Consider the following 19,135-nt stretch of genomic DNA (forward strand, 5'->3'; position numbering starts at 1 on the left):
GAAGGGAGGGAAACGTGTCTCTTTGATGGCGATTTGTGTACTTCATCCATCAGATGTTAAACAGAAGGTTGAGGATAAAGGCCATGATCATAGCTTGAGACTGACTCTAATGTATGTCCTGAGGTATTTGGAGTGGGAGAACATAAGCTATGTTCCATCAGATGGAAGATAACCCAAGAGAACAAAAGTTAAAACAACAAAGTCACGGTAACAATATTGCTCAGTAACTGCGCAATGTCATCAAAGGTCATCTGTTCCATATGGATGGAGTGTGGCTATGTCATCCCCAATGGAATGAGATCACTGTCAATGCTGGGGTTCCGAATGAAAAGCTGGTGGGAGTGCAAATGTTAGAACTGTTCACAAACTGATGACGAAGACAGGCCAGAAAGTATGTAACTCTCCTAGACTATGAAAATAACAAACGTCACAACCTTCCATTCATCATAAAATCAATAGATACTAGAGCACTGGTGCATGTTGTTGATGGAGTCAGAGGAGGAGGACAAAGCTCCGGGGGCGGAAATATGTCCAAAAATGGAGGTTCAGAAGGCAGGATCTTCCCATGTCCTCATGTAGGTTAGAACAGATGATGGTACTGGTAAAACAAGCAACTTCATCTTGGTTTTGTGGAGTGAGGCTACGGTCCCCAGTAAGTCATCAGACTTTCCTGGCAAAGAGGGACGAGGTCTGTTGCTCACTAAACTTGTAAAATGCCCTGAATTAGAAATTGTGACAGTCGCTGACTAAAGAGGCTCTTCTCTGGGCAGAGTCATAGCTGCCAACCCCCGAGTACAAAAAAACTGACTGCTTATGACAAAAATATTGATTTTCATTGTGACTTGGGTGTTGAAGCAGGTCAATGTCTGGCTCTTTGTGGCTAAATGGTAAGCTGAATTATCTTTCTTGTTCCTATAAAGATTCACACTGAGGAAAATGCATGTTGACGTCTTCAGTCTGAGCTGTATGTTGTTTGCACTTTGCCTATAGTTCTAATCTGTAAAACAAAATAGAGCAAAAGATAAAGCTATAGCCCTGCACCTGTCTTAGAATACAGTGCCTCTGCAGAGCTAAATCATTAAAAGGGTGACCCAGAAATTCATATGTCTAATACAGCAAGCAAGCATACAGGTAAAATCTAACGAAAATACCACCTGTTTATAAACCTGTATGCCTACATGTGATGTTTGAATACCTTGTGGGCACATATCTACCAGTATACCAAATGAAGCTTACCTGGAAAAAGTGACTGCAGATGATTTCAATTACAATGCCTACCTGTAGGTAAGGTCAAGGATGGCCTGTACGGGTAAAATCATTGAAGCATAGTGTTCCAAGGCTAAAAATACCATGGTAAAAGAACACACCTTTATATACATGAAAGGATGAAATTATATATATATATATATATATATATATATATATATATATATATATATATATAAGGAGTTCTTCAGAGCATAAAGACATGCACACATGTAAATAATGTAACCTGAACCTAACTTATGAAGTCGCATAGGCTACACATGTGAGTGACTAAGTGCTCAAAAATATGATTTAAAGTTTATGCATATAAACATGACTCAAGGGTCACTACAGAAACATGCATGCCCATGAGGTGACTGAATAAACCAGGTATAGAGCAATGACCTGTACTTGTCCAACCAGAACAGAAGAAATACAAATGTACCAGAGTGTCTACATTACATACAAAAAACCTTCATGTAAAAGGGAACTGAGGCACCATTAAAGAGATGAACACAGTAGGTGTGACAAAATCCATTATGAGGCAATACTTGTATGGAAGAAGTCCCAGAGACCACCTGTACAAGTAAATACATTAAAGTTGGCACCTGGACACTAAGAAAGCCATTGATAGAAACTTGCCAATATGCACCCCTTTGTAAAGGCATTATAAAATAAGTATAGCATGAACTGACTGTGAAGTTGCTTAGGCTGAAGTGCAAGAACCTAAATGTGTGATGACGACAAAGTGTCGTAACTTGTAAAGGCAAAACTTTGTTGTGATAGAAAGAGAAAAAGTTGGAAATGTAGATGGAGTAAACTGAAAAACTCCTCCAACTTGTCATGGTATATCATCCAAGTAGCTTCTGGCTTTTGCAAGATCTCTTGTGATAAGAGCATGCTTCTAGGCATGAGCAAAAGTAACAATTTGGATATTCTTACACTGCCACTGAATCTTATATGTAAGGAAAGATCACTCTGCCCGGCTGCCAAATAGGTCAGCAGACAACTTTTAGCTTCCTTTAGCTAAAAGTATTATCTGTGAGGGCTGGATTTGCAAGGTAGTAGTAGTTCTCCTATGTTATTATGATTCAGTAATGTATTCGAAGAAGAAACCCATTTTTCTTTGCTGACAGTGACATTTATACTAAATCAATGTTCTTCTCCAGGGGTAAATGGAATAAAACAAAAGTTATTTTTCTAAAATGAAAAAGGTAAGAGACAGACGGAAGTACTGACATTCAGATATGCTGACAGTATTATAACACTACATGCTCTGCTTTCTGGCTAATATTTAAAATGGAAATAAAATAATTAAAAAAGAACAAAATAAAAGAATTTTGAATGATTTTACTCACATTCCTTGAAGGACCTGCTAAAGTATTCATTTTACCTACAGACAGCAAGCTGCTAATAATGTGTATGTGATTCACATACATGCCAACCCCTGGTGAGGAAAAGTGTAATCCAAGTGGACAAAAAGAGTAATCTGAACAAAAAAGAGTAATCCACATGTAACATGATACAAATTCAATGAGCATATACAAAATGAATTATTTATCCCTCTGGAATTTTAACATCAATTACTGCTTCATGTTTTCGTATTAAACACTCTGAGCTTGAAAAAGCAACCGACTCTCATATTACATTTCAAAAAAGTTTGTACGAGCTGAGATTATGTTTTCCACACCAGTAAAGCACTAAGCACTGGGTTAGAGAGCCTGCATCTGAATTCAGTTTTATTTTTGTGAACAATACTGAACAATCTCTCACAGTCAGCATTAGAATGGTAAAGAACCAACATTCCTTTCATAACCTGACAAAGAAGAGGAAATTTATATCTTACAGTTACTGGGTCTTTAAGCTGGGAAATAAGATGAAAAAGTCAACTCTATCCATATGAAGTACATTGTCAGGTAGAAAGTGCTAACCTGATACTTCAGGAGTTCTTCTAATTTATCAGCAGCTTTTCCTGCAACATGGTGCATCAAATGACAGAGACAAGCTGATATGTACAATGATGGAGACATTTTTCAAAATATAGAATACAACTCCTTTACGAATTACAGTCATCACTGATGCAGTATCAGCTTAAAACCCCATACAATTATGCCAACTTAAGTTTATTCAAAGTATTATTAAGCAAATAAATAAAATGTTTTCTCCAGTGGAAGCTACTGTTAATTCTGGTAATGAAAGAAGAGCACTCTGACTTTGCCCTTTTTGTTGTCAAAGTCTCTTACCAGACTGGGTACAACTTTTTGTCATATCACTACTCTTGTCTGTTGCAATACTAAATGGCCCAATTTTCATGGCTTCTGCAATTTTAAGTGAAGTATCTTCTGCTGAACACCTAACAATATTAGACGATTTTGTTCTTGCACATGCATATTTTCTGCAATTTTGGAATCAGAAAACATCCGTCTGAACAAAGGACCAATGTAGCCTTCTACAGCTAGAGGCTGTCGTGTTTTACTAAGAACTTGGTAGATAACGCATCTGCATTTATAAAATTCGTGTCCACAATTTAGTTCTGCTGTATAAAAAGAAGTTACTTCAGTACTTTAGTTAATAAACGAGCTAATTCAAGGTTTCTGATTTTACCACCATGAACAATCCTAACACCTTTCCATGCAGCCTGCAAGGGGCATGAAAATCCCCAGAATGGAACGCTGAATCATGCAATTCATGTATTCATCTCTGAATCATTTTTGTTCTCTTTTCCTAATCCATCTGTGAAATTATTTGATAAATATTTTTGCTCTAACATGCATCGACTAAAATAAATCTGTCTTGACTTTTAGCGCCAAATACCTACAGACTGGTTCTGTTCTGAATTAGAACAAATAATCTGTGAGCAAAGATTAAAAGTTAGAAAACCGGTCTGTACTCTCCTAACTAAGCCATACAGCTGCTATAAATAGAAACCAAGGTCAAAAGTTGAAACCAGCATGTTTCTTGAAGTAGGGCAACTGCTATAAATAGAATATAATACTGTTAGGAAAGTTCACGCAAGTCATCAGACAAATGTACCCTTATGTCGTAGTTATACAGAAGCAGTCTTTTCTAGAATACAGTCTGCAGGACTAATGGGATGTTAATAAAAATGAGAAAACAAATTACTAATTTTTTGGGAGGGGGATATATTGAAAACGCGTAATCTAAGTACAGTTACGCGTAATGCGTAATTTGGTGAAAAAAGCATAATGATTACGCCAAAAGCTTAATGGTTGGCAATTATGGATTCAGCCCAAAGATTACATATGCGATTATTTCCTGGTCTAAGCCCTTTTTCTTCTTATCCTAATTTTTTTTTAATAACAAGAAATAAACATATAATGTCAATAATTGGCAAAATATTTCCTCCCATTACTAAAAGAATAAAAGTTCTGCTAACAAACCTGGATAGCTATATTTTCTTGTCCTGCTGCCCAGTTCAGTAAGTCCTCAGATGCTGCAATAAAATTTACTTGATGTATTATTTACAGCATGACTTCATTTACATAATGCTGATGCTGTAAAAAGCACTTTTCAGGATGGTTACTCCCCCTAGCCATCACAGTACTTATTTGATGCAGTGCTAAAATCTTTACCTGCTATTGAAATCAGCATTTTTAACTGATGTCAGGTATCAAATGAAGCTTATCTTCCCCTGAGTGCCATTCTGTCAAGAAATGATACTTGAATAACACGTTGTGACAGTTCAGGTTAGTGAATTTCAAATACAGGCCTACCACTTGTCAAAACTAATGATCACTACAACAGAAAAAGGTGATCAGAATTTCAATATCATTTTTAATTAAACAAACACTTTCTAAATGTATAAACTATTGCAGCACTTCTGCTGAGGAAGTCGCCGCTAACTGCTAATTTAATGTATTTTGTGGTCATATTGATAAATATAGCTGTTTCCAAAGAAAACTGCAGACAAATATGCAGAATCAAGCATAAACTCATAAGACTAAAAACATGTAGTATGAAAAGAAAAGAATAGTAGGAACAATACAAAGAGAACAGAAGTTCAATGGTCTAAAATTAAATGAGCATAAAATTAGTTTTCTGGTACATCTCTCCCTTGATAACTCACGCACATCAGGGTCCAAAAACACTGACCGCACCATAAGTGAGGCACGAGTTATCGAGTGAAGCAGCAGGGGGGGCGAATTGGACATTTTGTCCAATCGTTATTTTGCTTAATTATTACTTCTGCACTCAGCGGATCCGGTGTAGTCAGCGCTGGTAAAAAAAAAACAACGACGACGTCGTGGGGGTCGTCCAATCGTCATTTGGTTTAATTAATACTTTCTGCACTCAGCGATCCCAGTGTTGTCAGCGTCGGGTAAAAAGCGCGACGACCGCGTCGATGTCATTGCCCCCCCTGCTGCTAAGGGGCTATTTACAATGATCTTATAAACAGAGTGATTACTAACTCCTCCTCTTGTAGATCAATTAGGTTATTTGACTGATCAGTAAGTCTGAAATTAATTCTCGTTAAAAACCGATTATGGCATCGCATATAGACCGGATTAATCGGGCTCTCAACGATTAAGAATCCGGGAGGGGCTGTTGGTGAAAATGAATAAAGGATATACCCCTGTTGAGCTTGATTTGATTGCTTGGTATCTACCTGGTAACTCCCTTCGATAACATCACACACTAGATTGATTGCTATCACCGATGCGATATTTACGTTGTATGGAGCAATATGCCTACCACCATCTCCGTTATCGTGTTTGAGGATAATTAATGGACCGAGAAAATCATTAAGAGACTTTCTTAGTTCTGGCGCGTTGTATCCTGGAAACTTGAAATCGGGTAAATCGGCTTCTGTGATATTATACTCGGTTAGGAATTTTTGTTTATTATCATCGTTGTTAGCAGATGTTGTCTTAACGATTCGTTCATTGATATATTCCATGTCTGATATAAGTTGATTTAACACCTCAACGTGTTTTCGTGCTTTTGTTTTCCGTAGCTGTTCTAGTTGCAATTGGTAATTATGATTAATCTCGGCAAACGCACCAGTGATATCATTTAAACGAACTGTGACCTTGGCGGACGATTCAGGAGTTTGCTTATACGGAAAATACCATTGCATGGTATTCCTGTCTTGAAATATAAACCCGCTGGGTAATAACGTGTTTCTTATAATAGACAATTCATCTTGATAACTGGGATTAATTTCATGATACGATTGCGCATTCGTGTGCAAATTCGCGGGGATTCCATTAGGTGGATTCTCGGGCCAACCTAGTATGGTTCTTATTGAACTGTTATAAATATCAACCATATACCCCGGTGTGCTTATTTCAATCATCGACGATAACGTCGGTTCATGAACCGTAATATCAATTTTTGATTCTTTTCCTGTGATCGATTTTATCCTGCGTTGAAATTCTTTATTGATTTGTTCTACTTGGTATGACCCAGTTGGTATTGTAACCTCATTCCAGTCTGGGGTCCCATCGGGTTTATTTGTCCATGCAAAAACCAGCGAGTTATTAGGTTGTTGTCCGTTAAATGCTTCCGCTCGGATATTAGGCCAACTGTGATATACTCGCAATTTTGCCAGCGCTATTTCCTTCACTGGAACCGGAGAGGGGAAGTTTACACTGAATTCTGGCTTCGTTGATGTTATCGATATCATATTTGTTTGTACCGGAGTGGTGTTCTCCGCGATCCGTTGAAGCAATTGCAACCCTTCGGGGTTCAGCGACATTATTATTATTTGTCGTTTCTAGTGTTTAATATTAACAACCTGCTTGTTTTCTGGAGGATGTTTTAAGCCCATTGAAGTTGTTTCAGTCACGTGGTTTCCAGCTTCCAGTTGAAAATCCTCGATTTTTGACATCGCGGAGTCATACAACTGGACCATCGGTGAGAATTCAGCATCGGATATAAACGAATTATCTATCGCCAACGAGATCAACCCGGATAATTTCGAGTACGCGTCAGATACTATTTGATGTTTTACTGTATACTCGTTGAGTTTTTTCTGATAACACGATGATATCTTTCTAGTGATTGCGTTGCCGACTCCAGCAATTGTTGTCGCCGCGGAGATAGCGATTGGAACAGCGATCGGGGCTATCATGGTCACCGTGGATAAAATAACACCGGTACCGGATACTATACCTGACACCGAGTACACGACCGCGTCGATGGTGGTTATTTTTCGGCGGTATTTTTTTTATTTTTATACGGTATTGTTCGGAAAGCGTTTTCAAATTCGCGGAGAATTCTTTTACGGTATTGAATCGATATTGATGTGACGTCGGTGATACCTCTGATTCAATTACCTTGGTGGTCATTTTTATTTTAAAAGAGCTAGTGTTTTTAATTACTTAGATCCGTTACAAATTCCACATACCATGTAATGTTTGCCTCGGTTAAATGTCTATCGGCGGCATAAATTGTAAACTGTTCAGTTGCGCCCTTGTCTATAATTGTTGATATTATATTGTTAAACCCGGATGAACTCGACGATAATATATTAAAATGCATAATTGAAACCAGTGTCAATCGATAAATGCCCTTAACAGTTGCGATGATATTTATTATATTCTGTGTAGGAGTCCAAACGAATGATCCATGATGAATCGTGTATACTGTGTTGATGGTGTTTTCATGAGGGATTTTTATTTTTGTCACCTCCGGTTGTCTGTCTTTAATCGCTTCAATATCAGTTTTGATTGTTCCTATTTCCTGTGTATGCGCGTCTACACTCCTTTTGTTCGCTGCAACATTAACGCTGAATGCTTTTATGAGAACTTCATGCGCATTTACACTCTTTTTGATCGTTTCAACATCAGTTTTGATTGTTTCTATTTCCTATGTATGCGCGTTTATATTATTTTTGTTCGCTGCAACATTAGTTTTGACTGTTCCTATTTCCTGTATATGAACGTATAACCCCGCTTTGTTCGTTGCAACATCAGTTTTGATTGTTTCTATTTCCTGTCCATACGCAGTGATATCATTTATAGTTATTGTAATTTCTTCCGGTCTGGTATTTTTTTTACCAAAGAATTTATCAATGGTGTTATCAGCCCTGTTAAAAATTTTTCGTAACGTGTAAAATTGGCCCGACAGCGTTGTAAACTCCGAAATAGTATTTTTTATCCCTACAAGATTCGGTTCGGTTACCGTCGGGGTTCCAAAAAAACTAGCAGTAGTGAGTTGTATACCGGTGACAGACTTTTGTATCCCCTCGAACTGATTTGCTTGCGCGTTAAATTTATCATACAAATTTTTTAACGAATCCGACATGGTTATATAATTGTCGCCAAGTGTACTTATTTTTCCATTTATCGTCAAGATGGATTCACCTGATTTAAGTCGTCCGTCATCGGTATACAACGCGATGGTGTTCTCGGCGGCATCATTATTTCGTATTAAAACGTCATTCAGCGACACATTACTGGATTTCAGTTTACCCTGACGATCTTGAAATACAACTATTTCGCCCGGGTCAACACTGGTTAAATTTAACGTATCAGCGATTTCATCCTCGATTAGTTTTTTTATGTCATCGGTGGCGAGCGTTTCCGTGGGTTTTTTCAGCGCCGAAACCGGTCGTCCCCAGATATCAATCATTATTATTGTAAAAAAAAACAGTGTTTTTAATTAACCCGCCGGGCCTCTACGACCCCACTAGTGTATTCGTTTACAACCACATGAGGTGGTTTCCGCGATGACGAAATCGCCGCGAGTACGTTCAATACCTCACGGCCGCATATCGGTGGGTCACTTAATTGTTGTGTTGGCAGCGTGGAATAAAAAACCGGGGCTGAACACGCCCGGATATACCGCATGAACTCGTTTGGCGGGGCTAACCCGTATGAATCAAAATAGACGATCGCACGCGGATCAATTGCGTATGCAACCCAATGAGTTCCCGCTCCGGAGGATTTATCGAGGTTAATTATACCGGTTTCAATATTCCTTGGTTTTGTCGGTAATTGATCCCTCATAAAAACACCTCTGAAGTTTTTTATCGCTAACGCGTTTGCGGCATCTATTAAATCAAAATTAGACATTGGAGTCATTAAACGGTTCCAGGTAGTCTTAGACCCTTCCCCGAGTACCATGAATACGGGGTTCCCGGTAGTCTTAGACCCTTTCCGGCTACGGGTCGTTTTTTTTATAGCCTTTCCCGGTTGCCTTCTTCAATGCCATTCCCGCCGCGGTACCAACGGCTCCTAACGCCGCCGCCTTCGCCACTGCTGGGGCCGCCGCGGCAATCAACGCTGGAATCGCAGCTAACAACGGAAATATCCCACCGGTCTTTTCCATGTTTTTAATCGCTGCGGCCGAAAAATCTATTTGAACACCCTTTTTATTCTTCATCGCATCATTGAAATGTTTTATTTGACGCGCCGTCAACAATATCTTATGATTACCACCTGCCATCTGTGACGGCTTTAACGTTATTGTGGTTCCACATTGTTTAGCCGCCTTTGATCGTAATTTCTTGACTTGACCATCGGTCAACTCTACATCGACAACATTATACGACATTTTTATTGTAAACGCGTTTATGTTTTCAATTACATGTTTTCCACTGGTGCATCAACGATTCTCATTCGTCCACCAACGCCTTCCAACAGCATTGATTTATCGCCGAGAATGACAGCAACCGCTCTATAATCGGCAATAACGCCGCAAGTTACATTAGCTCGGAAGTGTATATCAACGACGGATTGTCTTGTTAAATCAAGATGTTCCAGCGAAAAGTAATAGATCGGATATAGTTCTTTGAAATCATGTTGTGATATTTGCAAACCAGTGTCAACGTTTTGATCACGACTCATATACGACAGCAACCGATGGTACACGCGTGCAATATGGTTTTGACCGTAATTAAGTTGTATATCCTCAGATGGTTCCTGCTGGCCGTTTATTCTCAGCGAGATGTCAGTAACGCCTAATCGATCAAATATCATATGGCTGGATAGTTGATTATCAACTCTCGTCATATCCTGCAACGCAACAAATATATGACGCGGAGCCGAAATGCCTTGTTGTGATGCCAGGTTCCATGTGAATATACCATTGATATTTGATTGCTTACTATCTGTTGTTGTTGTTAGCCAACTTAGTAATGATTTTCCTCCCTGCTCCATAAAGGATAGCAATCGTGCCTCTGTGGTAATGGATGGAGTCATTACTGGCATCCACAATAATATTTTAGTTAAAACGACTTTACCAGAGTCATTATTTGGATTCGCAAGATCCGCTGGAATTCTCCAAATTGCATTTCTATCATCACCTTTTCGCACAAGCACCACGGTATGCTTTGCTCCGTAGATAACTTTTCGCACGTTCCTACAAAATCCAAATATATGATGCAGTGGAATCGCGCATGAGAAAGATCTACGCGGCCCTGTTAACATTGATATGCGTGTTGCAGCTCCGATGTTAAAATTAGGATCGCTGTTTATAATCATATTCTCAACATCAGCGTTAGTGCTATCAGCATTATTTCTTGGTCGTCTTACCACAAATTGCGAGTTTCCAGCAGTGTTTCTAGTATCCTTTGCAAACATCATAGATGGACCCGCTGATCTTGTATAATCGTCGGAATATCTTGCCAGCCCGATTATTGTTGTAGCAACATCAACATCGCGTTCTATTGATTCAATTTCTCGCCCGTCAATGAGATATTTTGCGCTCTCAACTAGCGCCATTACGCCGTTATTGACTAAGCCAACTTTGGTATTATCTGGATACGGTGCTGGTACAGCAGGAGTATCGGCCTCTGTTACAAGTTCTCCTTCGATTTCAATAAACGCTTCACACGGTAAAAAATATTTACTGGTATCATGGACTTGAAGTTCAATTCGCGATCGTATGTCGGGTTGTACTGCATGATAGGAATAAAACTGATAATTACGGACAGAATCATCCTTCTGCACTGGTGCGTCCATATCAAACGCCGGGTCAGCTGTTCGTTTAAACATTTTATTTAATAATACGCTGATGCATCTAAATCATCGTCGTCGTTTTAAACCACTTCCCGCTATTATGTTTGCGATGTCATCTTGATTATTGTTTACCAACGACGCTAGTTTTTCTTCCACGGCGTTATTTATTACTTTACTGACATTTGCAGGCATCACTGTCGTTGATGGCATCACCGGTGGTTTTCGTGAAAATCCCTTGGATTTTACCAACGACATTAGTTTGTCCTTTGCTGCAGAAAACGCCCTTCCGGCAACATCTCCAATAGCACTAATACCCTTATCACGAATAACATCAATGGCCTTCATTCCTAATTGTTTGGCTAACGGCGCCACTTTTGGAGCCATTCTTGTAAATAACCCCGCAATGGTGCTACCGAGACCGTCTCCGTACCACGCGCGGTATACGGGCAATCATGAGTTTACCACGTAGACGCTGACTGGTTTATCATGGTTGTAGTGTATAATCATCTTTATTATAAAAAACACCAGTGTTTTCCAATTAATGGTTGGTCAATCGCTGTAATGACCGTGGTCCACTAACTCGTCTATGAGCGTTCGATATACATTAATGTCCATAATACCACCGGCAAATAACCACCTGCAAATATCAGCGGCCTCATTGATTATTTCCGGAGAGTTATTTCCGGCTCGTTTTCCTCCGATTAGTATTTCTAGCCGTGATATATCACTGAGAACACTACCAGGACAAGTAACGTCTTTACCAACAGAGTATCCTTTTCCGTGTTTTGGTCTTTCACTTTTTACTTTATTGTGGAATATTATATAATTATTATCACGCGGTGGTAATTCATTTTTATGTTTACTTGCCAAATACACTATTCTTGTCCAGTCCTTTAACGACCTTATATTTTTCTCGTAGCCGCTATTGATATGCTCATCTTGTGTGTCCTTAGCAAAATTTGTAACAGTAAAATCAACTAATTCTTCGTAGCCGAGATTTCTAATTTTATCTATTGTGCTCTTTTTAAGAACATTACGGGGTATATTCTCCCCTCTTTCTTTTTCTTCCGGTATTTCTTCCGGTATTTCTTCTTCTGGTTCTCTTGCGGTGGCGCCTAGTTCTTCTTCATCGGTCATTGTAACATAAGGTTCTTGTGGGTCCGTTATAGCGAGTGGTGGCGGCCTCCGTGTTGTAGCGAATGCTATTTTCGCAGGGAGTGTTTCCAGAGACTCTTTTGTTTGCTCGGTCTGAGCCGCTATCTTTTCAAGCGCACCGAGGACAGGCACAGTTGCCGCCGTAACATCTTTGGTCGCTTTAGTTACCGGAGCAAAGAGCTGTTCGCTTCCAAGAGCAAAATCAGTTTGTAGTTGTTGCCGCGTTTGAAGTTGTTTTCGAACCCTGTCTCGTAACGGTATGAACTTTTTAAGCGCTACTAGCCGCTCTCTGGCTAGCCGAGTAGTAAGTGATTCGCCTACCATTATTGCAATTGCTCCGTAATTTCTAATTTCCCGCCGAGTGTGGCGGGGATATATCCCAGGGGTTCCAGGGAGTTTTCGTCTATAATCCTTCTAATGTTTTTAATTTTATTAGAGATTTCTCGACGTCGTTCAAAAGCCTGTCCGAGTTTTTTTCGTACTGTCTCAACGGCAGTGAATAGTCCAATAAATGCATTTACGTCATTGCCATACAAGTTTTCATTGATCGTATATTGTAATCGCTTTATAAAAGAATACTCGCGTGGCAAGGTATATCGACCTTTCTTTGATTGCTCGTTAATAATTTCATAATCGGACAATATTTTTTGGTTATCAAGCTTATCAGATAATTCAATTCCTTGATTTTTTAATTTTAAAATCTCGGTTAATATATTATTGATGTCTTCGATATTCATATTCTTATAAAACATCTTATTTTTAAATTTAAAAAAAATGTTTTACAAAATGAACCCCGCGTATCAATCCCGAGGTGTGTTAACATTCGATGAAACCGTAGGATAATTCGTTTTCTTCCGGAAGAGACAATTTATTGTAGCGTTCGCACTGTCATGGTGACTTCGTCACGATGACCTTGTCACTCGCTGATTTCTGTTATATATGAAAATCGAATTCTGTGACCCGTCTTTTTTGAGATCGCTGTTTGATATACTCGCTCTGCAACAAATCGTATTGAGGCGATACAAATGTCAAAATATCTACTGGCTTCATTCATCGACTGAAATATTTTTTCTTCGTGCGTTGTTGTATCAAATGACTTTACGGGTTTTGCTTTCTTTGAGTATTTACTGGTTCCGCCTTTTTTGATATTCTGACTTTGCGAGATAGCTTGCAAGTTTATAAGAGAATTATCAGTCTTATTATTATTAATATGATCAATCACAAGCCCATTTTCGATTAATCCGTTGAATGCTTCAAATACAATCCTGTGAACATAATACTTCGTCTTTCCGGCACCAAACACCAAATACCCGTGATTATTTACGGTGCCAACTGGTTTCTTCAGTCTACAATTTCTAACAACGCCGTCGCGAGATGCCTCGTAATTAACGAGCACGGGATGCGGCTGAAATTCTTGGTTCATTTGTATAATAATACTACTTGTCTAATTCATTATTTGGTTTAATTATAAACCTTGCAATGTAGTCCTGAGGAGTTTTGATGACGAAGTCTGCGGTGGGGTCAATGACGGCATTTTTTATTCGCTTGTCGAAATAGCGTTTTAACTCTCTGTATCGCTTTCCGCCACAATTGATACACAACTGTGATTTTCCTCTTACACCAACGTGGCAAACCAAGCACGGGAGGGGGCCAAGAGAACCATTACGAACGCTTTGTAAATGATACCCGCAGAATTCACCTCTACATGATTTATTGCACGGGGTTGTCGACCCAATCATCAACCATTTGCAGTGATTCATTATACTATATTCTTTCATTTAAATACTTGTTTTAATTATATGGAAGAGTTTGAGAGATTAGCAGCAATTAAGCCCTGGAAAAATATTAAGTTCAATCTCGATAGAGTCCTCAAGGACGCACCAAAAGCATTAATAAACGATAGAACCCTGTTGAATAAAATACGCGATTGTATCAATGAATTCAAGCGTGATGGTGCATCTCATAGTTGGTCAACATTTCGAATTGATGGCGTTGTTGATGCTACCATGAACGACAACCGCGCAGCAACGATAATATCACAACTTGACGATAAAAGGTATTTCTTCAGAGTAAAATTCATTGTCCGGGTGGAATCGGGCAATTGGATCATACGTGATAAATTTGAACCGGTTCTCAGCGACAAGAAAACAGTCATTGTTAGCTGCGACTCCAAGCCAGGGCTGTTAACCGGAATTGACAGACCATACTATGAACGAGCGTATCCTGAAACAGCAGTTGTCTATGGAATATACCCGTTAAATAAGAAACCTGATATCGGAAAACTAGCGCCGATGAAACAGTCAACGGGGATAAATTGTGTAGCAGAACGAGTAATAGAGCATTTTACAAATGCGTGTCGAGGAAACAAATTGACTGATTTACGACGTAACAAAATAAACCAATGGGAGGAGACAGTGCGCGAGCGAGGAGCAACCATCAGCGACATAGCGAAATTAGAAACGTCGCTGAGATTTCCAATAACCATTACAACGATAACCGGTGAAGTATTATATGAATCAAAGTATAAATCAAAGGGAGCCCCAATCAAAATTATTGATCATAACGAACACACGTGGACGCCCGCGGTCACAATATTTCCACGGGATAGAACAGTAAAGTATATCCCGGGGGAATTCCTGGGAGAGGATAGTTTTCTCGCGGAGAGGAAACTATTTGATGCTATTGCTTGCTTGTGTAAAAATGACCCTGTATCAGTGTGGTTACTTCGCAGCGCTGAAAACGACATGGATACCTTTGATCAGTTTGTAAGACCAAACGGTGAATTATATCGCACTGAAGCGTTTCACAACAAGATGAAAAAAACCGCCATGGAATTTGAAGAGCATGATGAACAACTGCTAACAAATTGTTTTACGATTCCATCGGTTGCGGCTCATGTTGCAGCAAGGAAAAATGAGTGGAGACCAACGCGCAATTAATTTCTACCGGATGTACAATCCAGTTGTTTGGAATACTATCACGGTGGACTATGGAACACTGAATACAACCGCGACGCTATGATTTCCGTTGATATGGTTGCCTGTTATCCAGCGAGTTTTCTCGGGTATGGATCCGCCGCTGAGTATTTCAAACGATTTGGACACCCCAGACATGAAATGACTCGTGTTGCTATTAATGGACCACTGCCTGATTTTGATTTAACCGGATTCGCTCGCATAGTATCATTTGAATTCGCGGCAGGACTTCATCGCTGTTGTTATATTTGGATCGGTAGACACATGGCTGAAAAGAAGTGGCTGCCAATAGCGCTGCTACGGTATATGATTGATTGTAGCATGCTTGTATCGTTGACTGTCAGTGACGCGATTATATCATATCGGGCGCAGACTGAAGTCTGGTTACCAGAACCAGAGCGTCTAGATAGCATAATTGACGAGTCCAGAAAACACATTGATGCCGACGAGGAATATATCATCGAATGGTCCAAAAAGATATTCAACCAACGAAACCGCGAGGCAAAAGATCTCGGTAGAAGAATAATCGGTAAGTTCACACAAGGTGGAAAAAACTATGACTACAAACGATATTGCTCACGGCTGATTATAGATGACGCAGAATATGATTTCGTAATCAAGGACGCAGTGGCAAAAAATAGATACGTGAACTGCAAAACAGCTCTGCTGTCCAATGGAACAAAGTTGGGTACAGTTGTTACCTACAGCGATGGAGACAGCCCCGCGTATCCGCATTTGAGGGCGTCTATGCTGGGTTACGCCGCTATCAATTTATTCTCGATGATAAATAGATTTCCCGACACCGTGGTTAGAGTTGCGATTGATTCATTTTACATAGACGTAAAGTACAAGGGAAACTTAGCCGAGTTTACTAGTCCGGACGAGAGTTGGGGTATATGGAGAATTAAAAACGAAATACGACGCGATTATTCCCCGTCAGCAGATGTCACCGTTGAAAATAATTACTTACGCGGTGATAATTTATCAGAATGGTCTAATGCACCACCGTGTTCTGATCCAATTTGTAGATATAAAACAGTTTATTTAAGCGGCTGTGGCGGGTCAGGAAAGACGACTCGGGCAATTGAATTATTTCGAACGCGGGCAAGTATAATCGTGCTTACACCGACCCATAGACTAGCGCGAGAGATAAAACAACAAAATGTTGACGCCGTTACTTATCATAGCTTTTTTCGATACAGCGGCGGTGAGTGGACTCCTGATCGAATGGGTGAAAAATTTATTCCTGAGGTTATCATCTGGGATGAGATATGTACTGTTTCGTTAGATACTTTACAAATGTTTCTTGAGTGGTTGCTGCGCGCAAATACAGCGGTAATCATGTGTGGCGACCATGGCCAACCACCACCATTTGTCGGCGAGGGTCCACATGATTGGTTAAAGGGTTTTGTGGACTATTATGAAGAAACCGATACTGATTACCGAGCACTTGATGAACAACTGCGCGAGGTTAAAAAATTAATCAGATTACAGCCGGATAGAGTTCAATGTGAAATAATCCACGAGGTGATTCCGGAAACGCCGTTAAATGAATTCTGGGAAACATGGAGACCAAACGATTTGATTGTAGCGAGTAGAAAGATAGTCAGAGACACACTTCAGCGGAAGTTGTTTGCGTTGCATAAGGAAAAGTTTCCAACGCGTCCAGTGCCGTTGTGTTATAGACCCGCTGACACACGGCGGCAAAACACTGAAGTTGAAATCCCGGGCCCAACAGCGTCAGGGACAAAAAAACAAATTCTTGTGCTGAATGATATTGTGCTCGTTGATATCAGCGTCGTCGAGGACGCGCTACGTGCTGATAAATCCCTGTGGACGCTAGGATACGCAACAACAATACATTCCTCGCAGGGATTGACTATCACGGATACAATTGTTTGGATGGTTGATAATCGCATCGAATGGTCGAATCTAGTCTATCTCGCAGTGTCCCGAGTACGGAGGATAAATCAGCTTCGAAGAATTGTTATTGACGAAGCCGGCGACAACGATGACATTATTGATGCAAGCGTCATTGATAGAAAACTCTCGGGTTACCGCCAACAGGATAAAAAAAAACAGCGGCGTTTTGATATTGATGCCGAATTAATAATTGCGTTACGACAACAACAGAATAATCACTGCGCGAGTTGCAATTGTGTAATGCGCTGGCGTTATTCGGATAAAGACGCTCGCCAATTTACCGTGGATAGGATCGATAACAGTTTCGGTCATATCCGTGGTAATGTGAGGTTAACTTGTCTTGAGTGTAATAGACGCAACGGCGCTAGTTAAGACCACGCGGGGGCAATTGAGTATCGTCAGGTATCACTTGTAGTTGCTCGCAAGTAAATCCACGCTGAGGAGCAGTTGAATCCAGTCTATAGATCGGTGGTCTACCAGTTGATCGTGTTATCGTTGATATGTTATGTGTGGTAACACTCCAAATAGGATCAGTAGCTCTTTTTTTACCGCCTTCAAGCTCTCCTGGTTCATACAGATATCTGACAGTGACATCGCCGAGAATCGGCTTGGAAACGCTATCTATTTTTGATCTTCCGGGTATGTACTCGTATTTAATCGCGTCGCTGGGCTTCATGTTGATTGCTCGGGTAATCTCGTTATTTAACGCTGCAATTACGCCTGGTAACCTTTTAACCCATTCACGAGATCGTTTTTCTTGGATGAATTCCTTCGCGTATTGATACCCAAATAACCGTTCAGCAAGAGTCCGATTGAATCGTTCAACAATTGCCTGATCACGATGTAGCGCAGTATGACCTCGTCGTATCGCGACGCTATGATGTTTCAGCGTTGATAAAACAGCGCCGCGAAATTCATTGCCAGGAACAACTTGTAATAGATTTGGCCAGCGCAGAGGACCCCTTCGGTAAATCCGCTCAAACGCATCGGCTACTTCAGTTGCTGACTTTGTTTTTAACGGCTCCGCTTGTTTGTATCGACTCGCAACATCAACTACGGTTAGCGCGTATTTGTAACCGTTGTCATGCGGCAGAAATAATATATCAGCCTGATGAACTTCATTAGGTACGCTGACATCAAAGTGTGAGAAGTTTATTTGTTTAGGCGGTGGTAGATAAATTTGCCATATAGCCTGTTTGGATAACCAATTAGCCGCAACGGCCTTTGTTACCTTTGCAGCGCTTGCGAGTTTACCAATTGCGGCCTTTCCTTTCCAGTATCCTCTCGGAGAATAATAGATGGATTCCATGTTGTTATTATAAACGCTAGCGTTTTCAATTACCAGCGCGAGAAGCTCCGCTTCCAATCATTAATTTACCTTTCATAGCCGATTTTACCAACCATGAAGCCAATTTTTCTTTGAATGATTTATCAGGAATAGCATTTAACGCGTGAATTAATTTTACATCCGCGATATGACGCTGTTGCAAATCACCGCTACGATAAGCTATATCATGTATCCGACATGCTTCGTCGATAGCGTTTATTGGATACTCACTGGGTCGCGGCTGATTTTGATCATCGAGTCTGATATCTAATCGTGTTCCGGGGCCACAGTAGCTATATCCTGGGAGGTGCTTTTCTCCTGGATACTTTGCCCACGGTGTTCCGGGGAGTTTTGATAACTTGGCTGCAATATCACCTCCTCGCTTTTTTTTAAAGCATCCCCGGGTCTAGCAGAAATAAATCTAAATTTTTTTGTACCGCATTGTACACACTTACCAGTAAGCGCCGATCTGTTATTTCTCGTTGTAACGGTTGTCATATCATTTGTGCCAGTACGCACTCTACACTTCACACAATATAGATCCATAATTTATGTATAGAGATATGAATATAATTGATTTTTCG

The 19,135-nt window shown here is 40.1% G+C and overlaps 1 protein-coding gene across 1 annotated transcript in view; it reads right to left on the reverse strand.

Moving 5' to 3' along the window:
• Positions 1-19,135, reverse strand: part of LOC149787817 (uncharacterized) — a 114,413-nt gene that overhangs the window by 78,823 nt on the left and 16,455 nt on the right. Inside the window, exon 3 of the mRNA XM_089975673.1 lies at positions 4,647-4,699. Coding sequence (XP_089831799.1) covers positions 4,647-4,699 — 53 coding nt within the window. The remainder of the gene's footprint in view (positions 1-4,646; positions 4,700-19,135) is intronic.

The sequence above is a fragment of the Sinohyriopsis cumingii genome, chromosome 11, assembly GCF_028554795.1.
Source record: "Sinohyriopsis cumingii isolate HCF-2022 chromosome 11, ASM2855479v2, whole genome shotgun sequence".
NCBI lineage: Eukaryota > Metazoa > Mollusca > Bivalvia > Unionida > Unionidae > Sinohyriopsis > Sinohyriopsis cumingii.